The sequence below is a fragment of the Salvelinus sp. IW2-2015 genome, linkage group LG26 (assembly GCF_002910315.2).
Source record: "Salvelinus sp. IW2-2015 linkage group LG26, ASM291031v2, whole genome shotgun sequence".
NCBI classification, from domain to species: domain Eukaryota; kingdom Metazoa; phylum Chordata; class Actinopteri; order Salmoniformes; family Salmonidae; genus Salvelinus; species Salvelinus sp. IW2-2015.
Genome location: NC_036866.1, coordinates 22,155,141 through 22,164,627, shown reverse-complemented (window position 1 = coordinate 22,164,627; position 9,487 = coordinate 22,155,141). Strand labels below are relative to the sequence as shown.

The following is a 9,487-nucleotide window of genomic DNA, read 5'->3' as shown; positions in this document are numbered from 1 at the left end:
CAGGTACACCTCCAATTGACTCAAATGATGTCAATTAGCCTATCAGAAGCTTCTAAAGCCATGAAATCATTTTCAGGAATTTTCCAAGCTGTTTAAAGGCACAGTCAACTTTGTGTATGTAAACGTCTGACCCACTGGAATTGTGATACAGTGAATTTTAAGTGAAATAATCTGTTTGTAAACACTTGTTGGAAAAATTACTTATGTCATGCACAAAGTAGAAAAACTATAGTTTGTTAACAAGAAATTTGTGGAGTGGTTGAAAAACGAGTTTTAATGACTCCAACCTAAGTGTATGTAAACCTCCGACTTCAACTGTATATGGTAAAAATGGGAAAACATTTCAAATATGACTCATACTTTTTAAAATTATGTTATCGTTGTCTTCTTCTCTCTCTTCTCTTCTTCTCTTCTCTCTCGTTGTCTTCTTCTCTCTCAATCCCCCTCTTTCTTCAGACTGACTACAGCATTGTTCTGCAGCCCTTGCTGGCTCCTGGCTCTGCAGGTCTCCGTACTGTAACTCTCCTCTAACTCACTACAGGAGAGGCTACCAGCAGTGGCAACCTTTCCAGTACAAACCCGCCCCTCCCCCACCCCACACTCTCCCCCTCCCCTGCGTAACACAATTCACACTCTCTTGCAATCAGGACACCACTGTGAGGCTGCCATAGAAACCCAAGGTTTGTGTCTGCATAACACCCGCCCCTCTCTCCCCTCTCTGTAAGGTGAGGGAAAGGGGGAATGCCTTCGCATTGAGATCAGAGGCAGAGAGGAGAAATGCATGTACACAGCAGAGCCGCCTGACAGCTAGGGAGGCTGTTCCATTCCACTTTCCCAGACAAGACAGGACAAGACCAGACCAAGACCCAGACAGACCGACAGTCTCTCTCTCTCTCTCTCTCTCTCTCTCTAAGAACAGATATAGCCCTTGGTTTACCCCAGACTTGACTGCCCTTGACCAGCACAAAAACATCCTGTGGCGTTCTGCATTAGCATTAAATAGCCCCCGCAATATGCAACTTTTCAAACAGAAATTTGCATCCTGTAGCACTAATTCCAAAAAGTTTTGGGACAATGTAAAGTCCATGGAGAATAAGAGCACCTCCTTCCAGCTGCCCACTGCACTGAGGATAGGAAACCCTGTCACCACCGATAAATAAGCATTTTTCCATGGCTGGCCATGCTTTCCACCTGGCTACCCCTACCCCGCCCAACATCTCAGCACCCCCTGCAGCAACTTTCCCAAGCCCCCCCCCACACACACACACTTCTCCTTCACCCAAATCCAGACAGCTGATGTTCTGAAAGAGCTGCAACATCTGGATCCATACAAATCAGCTGGGCTAGACAATCTGGACCCTCTCTTTCTAAAACTATCCACAGAAATTGTTGCAACCCCTATTACTAGCCTATTCAACCTCTCTTTCGTATCGTCTGAGATCCCTAAAGATTGGAAAGCTGCCGCGGTCATCCCCACTCTAGACAAAACTGTTATAGACCTATATCCATCCTGCCCTGCCTTTCTAAAATCTTAGAAAGCCAAGATAACAAACAGATCACCGACCATTTAGAATCCCACCGTACCTTCTCCACTATGCAATCTGGTTTCCGAGCTGGTCATGGGTGCACCTCAGCCACGCTCAAAGTCCTAAACGATATCATAACCGCCATCAATAAAAGACAGTACTGTGCAGCCGTCTTCATCGACATGGCCAAGGCTTTCGACTCTGTCAATCACCGCATTCTTATCGGCAGACTCAATAGCCATGGCTTCTCAAATGACTGCCTCGCCTGGTTCACCAACTACTTCTCAGATAGAGTTTAGTGTGTCAAACATCGCGAGCCTGATTCCGGACCTCTGCAGTCTCTATGTGGGGTGAACGCACAGGGCTTCCAATTCTTCGGCCCGACTCTTTTCCTGTTATATCAATCGAGGTACCTCTGTGCTGGTGATTCTTGAGTCCACCTCTACAGCAGACGAACACCATTCTGTTGATACATCTTGGCCCTTCCTTCTTGGAGCACTGTGCTAACAAACCTCAAACGAGCTTTCAATCCAATACACAACCAAGACTCCTTCCGTGACCTCAACTGCTCGTCCAAAATAGGCATAGGCTAAAATCTGAAGTACGCATGCTCTTCAACACCGATTGTCTGTCGCAACCGTCAGCCCGCACCGTACTCAGCATGCAGCTTCCTTCGCCGAGGTTGCTGACAGTTGAAGATATGCATGGAACAACTACAAGATACCTAGGTGTCTTGTTAGACTGTAAACTCTCCTTCCAGACTCACATTAAGTATCTCCATCTAAGATAAATCTTAGAGTGGTTCCTATTTCGCAACAAAGCCTCCCTTACTCATGCTGCACAAACATACCCTTGTAAAACTGACTATCCTTCCGATCCTTCTTTACAAAAATAAGCCTCCAACACTCACTCAGCAAACTGGATGTAGTCTATCACAGTGCCATCCGTTTTGTCACCAAAGCCCCATTATATCTACCCACCATTGCGACCTGTATGCTTCGTTGGCTGGCGCCTCACTACATATTCGTCGCCAAACACACTGGCTCCAGGTCATCTATAAGCCTTGCTAGGTAAGCTCCGTCTTATCTCAGCTCACTGGTCACTCATAGCAACACCCACCCGTTAATCACGCGCTCCAGCAGGTATATTTCACTGGTCACCATAGCAACACCCACCCGTAGCACGTGCTCCAGCAGGTATATTTCACTGGTCACCATAGCAACACCCATCCGTAGCACGCGCTCCAGCAGGTATATTTCACTGGTCACCATAGCAACACCCACCCGTAGCACGCGCTCCAGCAGGTATATTTCACTGGTCATCCCCAAAGCCAACCCTCCCTTTGGCCGCCTTTCCTTCCAGTTCTCTGCTGCCGATGACTGGAACAAATTGCAAAAATCACTGAAGCTGGAGTCATATATCTCCCTCTCTAACTTTAAGCATCAGCTGTCAGAGCAGCTTACTGATCATTGCACCTGTACACAGCCCATCTMTAAATAGCACACCCAACTACCTCAGCCCTATATTGTTACTTATCCTCTTGCTCTTTTMCCCCCCAGTATCTCTACTTGTACATCATCATCTGCACATCCATCACTCCAGTGTTAATGCTAAATTGTAATTATTTCGCCTCTATGGCCTATTTATTGCCTTACCTATCTACTTTTCTACATTTTCACACACTGTTTATAGATTTTTCTATTGTGTTATTGACTGTACGTTTGTTTATGTGTAACTCTGTGTTGTTGTTTTTGTCGCACTGCTTTGCTTTATCTTGGCCAGGTCGCAGTTCTAAATGAGAACTTGTTCTCAACTGACCTACCTGGTTAAATAAAGGTTCAATTGAATAAAGGTTCCCTTGCTAAATCTGCCAATATTTCCCTTGCAGCTACTATTTAGAGTTGAGGGGCCAAATGTGTGTACTATATCATGAGAGCCATATGCCAGTGGGGAGCCAAGCGAAGGCCTGACTGGTGACATTTACATCACAGGTTAAATGGAGCACAGTGACATCATGGCCCACATGCTCAGCTGGTGTTACGGGAGCTCCCTCCTCAGCAGTAAGCCAAGGTCCATGGAAGGGATGCCACGGCCCGTGTGTGAAAGATGCCGCTCATTCCCGATTAGTGAGGGTTCTGTCATTTTTTTTGTATATATTTTTTTCCACCTTTATTTAACAATGACAGTGAGCTGGTACTAGAGGACAATATCTTCAGAAAATGCACCTAAGGAATAATCCTAACAGTGGAACAGACAATAGGAAAAACACCACATATTGAAAGGTGTGGCTAAGACTGTCATTGAGAAATTGATTCTCCTGCGTCTGACTCAGTCCCAGAGCAAGAGTGACATTGAAAGAAAGAGCAGGGGACTCACAGCATGTCAGGACAGTTGTCAGGCTTGTCCAGGAGTCCTCCCTCCATGACGAAACGCAGCACCTGCTCGTTGGACATGCCCTGATACGGCTGCTCAGACAAGGTAGAAATCTCCCACAGCACCACCCCAAATGACCTGCAGGGGGAGACAGAGAGGAGACAGGTATGTTAGAAACAACACAATTTTTTTWTTTCAAGTTTTATTAGTTGTATATATAGGATAGAAATGGTATACACTGTKCAGTGAAATGCTTACTTGCAGGCTCCTTCTCGACAATGCAACAACAATAACAAATAATACAAGATAAGAATACGAACATAAAGTAAATGGCTCAGTAGAATATATAAATATTTGTATAAGTATAATACAGGAAAGCACAATTTATTGTCCAATATTTACCCGTTTTGGGGATGGGGGGATTGGGGGGCAAGTGTTTAAATTGTGCAGTATTTAGCAATAATAATAAGAGTCTGGTAGCAGCAGATGTGATGTGATGTGACGTGRGTGCGTGCGTACATGCATGTGTGTCTGTGTGGGAGTTTGCATGAGTAAGTGCACGTGAGCTAAGCTAAGGTGCGGAGAGTCAGTGCAGGTGGTCAGTCCAGTTCAAGTGTGGCTGGGGTGTGTGGGGTCCTTGATGATGCTGCGGGCCTTCCTCGGGCACAGCTTCAAGTAGATGTCCTGGATGGATGGAAGTATGGTCCCAGTGATGTACAAGYKCATCTTCACCACCCGCTGGAGGGCCTTGCGGTCATAGACCGAGCAATTCCCATACCAGGCCGTGATGCAACCGGTCAAGACGCTCTCGATTGTGCAGCGGTAGTATTTGGAGAGGACCCGGGCTAGCATGCTGAATTTCTTTAGCCGCCCTTAGGAAGTAGACACGCTGTTTTTATTTTAATTGTTTTATTTAAACTTTAGTTATCTGTTGRACCCTCTTGACAAGAGTGGTGGTGTTGTTGGTCCATCTCAAGTCCTCGGTGATGTGGACGCCGAGAAACTTAAAACTGCTGACTCTCTCGACTGCAGTCCAATTGATGTGGATCATGGTATGTTCCCTCTGCTTCCTGAAATCAACAATCAACAACTTTTGTTTTGCTGATGTTGAGGTAGAAGTTGTTYTCCTGGCAGCCCAATGGCAGTTCACTTACCTCCTCCCTATAGGCTGACTCGTCGTTGTTGGTTATCAGGCCTACAACTCTGATYTCATCAGCAAACTTGATGAAGGAGTTGGAGTCGTGCAAAGCCATGCCGTCGTGGGTGAACAGGGACTACAGCAGAGGGCTGAGGACACACCCCTGGGGTTCCCCTGTGTTAAGAGTCAGTGTGGAGGAGGTGTTGTTTCCAATCCACACAGCCTGTGCAGACCACCGTCAGGAAGTCCAGGATTCAGTTGCAGACAGTGGTTTCCAGTCCCAGGGCTCTGAGCTTGGTGTCGACCTTGGAGGGAACAATAGTGTTGAATGCTGAACTCTAGTCAATGAACAGCATTTTCACATACTGTAGGTGTTCCTCTTGTCCAGGCCTAGTGAAAAGCGATGGAAATGGCATCTTCCATCATCAGCAGCATACTGTAGTAGGACCATGCAGGGTAATACAGGCAAAAACATCCATACACAGGGCCCAGCAYGGCATGTAAATAGTCTCTGGCAGTGCTTTACAAGGATGGTGCTGCATTGTGTAATGTTGAGTAAGACTGTTCTCTAACAGTGGGAAGCCGATTGTGCAAAGAACAGAAGAAACATTTATTCATAAATTCATGCTACATATATTAATCAAATAAGGACAAATGTATATGTTTGTGTAATTTTGAATTATCCATATTTTATCCATACAATGAGCCTGTATACTACCTAGAGACCACTAAGGAACTGCAAAASAAAACAAAACTTAAACCTAAGCTTGACACAAAATAACTACGAGTTCATCGTTGCCAATGATTATTTGTTAGCTCTCTTAAGCCATATTTCCCCCGCTGTTGTGGGATCTAAAGGCGGCTCAAAGCTACACTATGTTGATCGACGTGCGTACATGCACGAGGGTGGAGGTGTTTTTTGGGGAGCAACAAGTCCACCTTGTGTAGTGTAAATCCACTAGGGGCTTGGGGAGCCAGAGAAGCTTACCAAGCAAGAGGGGCCGAGGAACTCTTTTTGACTAGCTAGCGACGACGTTTGTTATATMCCTGTTTACAAATGCTAGCTACATGTCAGGCTAGTCTGGTATTCTATGCTTTATGACACAATWTTTTAGCTACAGAAGCAAACATGTCTCTTTGTAACTAGTGCACTGAGAATCGGGAAGCAAGTACAGGGAATGAGTGTTTTAATAAATAAACAAAACAATAAACACGAAACACAAACAACACACCGACATGATACAGAGTCAATAACACCTGAGGAAAGAACCAAGGGGAGTGACAGATGTAGGGAAGATAATCAAGGAGGTGATGGAGTCCAGGTGAGTGTCATGGGGCGCAGGTGCGCTTGACGATGGTGACATGTGAGAGGGAGTATACGTGACACTCTTTTTTCATTGAAATTGCTAGAGCTTGAACTGTTACTACGACTAAGGAGGTAAAGAACACAAAGGCTGAGAAAATGTGTCCACTGAACACTACAAGAGGGAACGATGGAGAATGCACYTCTCTTGTCAAACATTGACATGGAAAGACATTTTCAATACTTTCGGATGTCGGTTGACAGATTTTACGACTTGCTTCAGCGGCTTGCCCCTCACATCTCGCACGAGAGAACTCACAGCTTGCCCGTAAGTGCTGCAGAAAGGCTGTCTGTGACCATTTGGTTTTTGGCGAGTGGCAGCACACAGCAAAGGGGACACCAGCTTCCTGGACCCAAGAAACATGTCAGCAGACAGGGCAACCAGAATGGCTATAGACATGTTCAACAACCTCAAGGACTACTTCCTCACACCAGCAGGTCAAGTGTCTTTCCAAGATGTTGCTATTACACATGGAACCCTACAGTAAATGTTGTTGTGGTTTGGAAAACATAAGCACACATACATTCTCTTCTTCTGGTTGATGACTGTTTGTTTCATGTTGTGAGCTACACAATTTGGTTTTGCTGTTTGGATTTAGGTGTTTTTCTTATTCACACTTTACAAATCACAATAAAGAGTACTATCACGTCGTCCGTGTTTTCGTTTTACCTAACCTTGTGTTATGTGAAGTGGCCTTTCAATGAGAACATTCCTGCTATGGTAAATGGGTGAGAAAGGCCATCCAGCTGGAGATAAAAAGTCTAGGCCTTCCAGACAATAACCTCATCTACATAACACAAGTTTGTACATGGTCATGTGTAGTGGCCTTTCAATGGAGACCTTCCTGCTTTGGTACATGGATGTGTCCAATACATTAACCTCATCTACATAGCTCATGTACAAAGCAGTGCAAGTTTACTGAGTGACTGATTCAAAACCGTAATATTTTCTGCCACAAGTACAAATAACCAGACAAATACATTTGCAAGCCTTTTAGATATGCATTTACTATCYCAAGAGGAAAATAGTGCAATGTAAAACAATGCAATATACAGGTGAAAAGTGTGATGAAAGGGGAAATAAGAGAAAAAAACGAAGTAAACACCTGTAACATGTGAATGAGGAAATACAGTGCAATCGGGAAGTATTCAGATCCCTTCCTTATTCCACATTTTGTTACGTTACACCCTTATTCTAAAATTGATTACATTACATTTTTTCCTCATCAATCTACACACAATACCCCACAATGACAAAGCGAAAACAGGTTTTAGACATTTTTGCAAAWGTATTAAAAATAAAAAACAGAAACACCGTATTTACATACTGTAACGTCCTGACCAGAGTTCTTATGTGTTTTGCTTGTTTAGTGTTGGTCAGGACGTGAGCTGGGTGGGAATTCTATGTTGTGTGTCTAGTTCGTCTGTTTCTGTGTCCAGCCTAATATGGTTCTCAATCAGAGGCAGCTGTCAATCGTTGTCCCTGATTGAGAATCATATATAGGTGGCTTGTTTTGTGTTGGGGATTGTGGGTGGTTGTACGACAAGGGAGTACGCGCACGACACCGTGTTATGCGGAAAGAGCCGCAAACGTGTCTCGACTGATACGTGTGCTAGTACGACCCGGTGCGGTTATTCCACCTCCCCGCACTGGCCGGGCTAGATGAGCATTGAGCCAAGTGCCATGAAGCCGGCTCTACATATCTGGCCTCCAGTACGTCTCCTCGGCCGTGTACATGCACCAACCTTACGCATGGTTCCCGCCGTTCGCCAACACAGCCCAGTCGCGGTTATTCCACCTCCCGCACTGGACGGGCTACGGGGAGCATTCAACAGTAAGTTGGGCAGCTCGGTGCTCAAGGAGACCAGTACGCCTCGCACGGTCCGGATATATCGGCGCCACTTCCCGCCCCAGCCCAGTACCACCAGTGCCTACACCACGCACCAGGCTTCCTGTGCGTCTCCAGAGCCCTGTTCCTCCTCCACGCACTCTCCCTGTGGTGCGTGTCTCCAGCCCCAGTACCTCCAGTTCCGGCACCACGCACCAAGCCTCCCTGTGCCGTCCCAGAGCCCTGTACGCACTGTTTCTTCTCCCCGCACTCGCCCTGAGGTGCTTGCCGTCAGCCCGGTACTACCACGCACCAGGCCTATATCGCTTTGAGAATTCAGTGTGCCCTGTTCCTGCTCCCCGCACTAGCCTGGAGGTGCGTGTCTCCAGTCCGGTACCACCAGTTCCGGCACCACGCCACCAAGCCTCCTGTGCGTCTCCAGAGCCCTGTACGCACTGTTCCTTTCTCCCCGCACTCGCCCTGAGAGTGCGTGCCGTCAGCCCGGTACGACACGCACCCAGCCTATAGTGCGCTTTGAGAATTCAGTGTGCCCTGTTCCCTCCCCGCACTAGCCTGGAGGTGCGTGTCTCCAGTCCGTACCACCAGTTCCGGCACCACGCACCAGGCCTACAGTGCGCCTCAGCAGGTCAGAGTCGTCGTCTGCCCAACGCCGCCTGCACTGCTCGTCTGCCCAGCACCGTCTGGAGCCGCCTGCCTGCCCAGCGCCCTCTGAGCCATCCGTCTGCCCAGCGCTCTGAGCGGCCTGCCTGCCCAGCGCCGTCTGGCTGCCTGCCTGCCTGCCCTGCCCAGTGCCGTCTGAGCTGCCTGCCTGCCCAGCGCCGCTCTGACCCCATCCGTCTGCCCAGCGCCGTCTGAGCGGGCCTGCCTGCCCAGCGCCGTCTGAGCTGCCTGCCTGCCCCAGCCCGTCTGAGCTGCCTGCCTGCCAGCGCCGTCTGAGCCATCCGTCTGCCCAGCGCCATCTGAGCCATCCTCTGCCCAGCGCCATCTGAGCCGCCCGTCTGCCCCGAGCCGTTAGAGCCGCCCGTTTGCCCCGAGCCGCAGTCAGTCAGAGCCGCTGCAAGCCGCCAGCCAGTCAGAGCTCCCAGACCGCCAGCCAGTCAGGAGCCCAGTCAGCCGCCAAGCCAGATCAGCGAGCCAGAGCCGCCACCAGTCATGAGCTGCCCTTCAGTCATGAGCTCCCTCCAGTCAAGAGCTGCCTTCCATCATGAGCGCCCCTTCAGTCATGAAGCTCGCCCTT

The 9,487-nt window shown here is 48.0% G+C and overlaps 1 protein-coding gene across 2 annotated transcripts in view; it reads right to left on the bottom strand.

The window, feature by feature from the left end:
• Positions 1–9,487, bottom strand: part of LOC111952526 (insulin-like growth factor 1 receptor) — a 181,854-nt gene that overhangs the window by 12,661 nt on the left and 159,706 nt on the right. For both annotated transcript variants that reach the window (XM_023971304.2, XM_070435203.1), the window contains exon 20: positions 3,903–4,037. In XM_023971304.2, the coding sequence (XP_023827072.1) occupies positions 3,903–4,037 (135 nt within the window). The remainder of the gene's footprint in view (positions 1–3,902; positions 4,038–9,487) is intronic.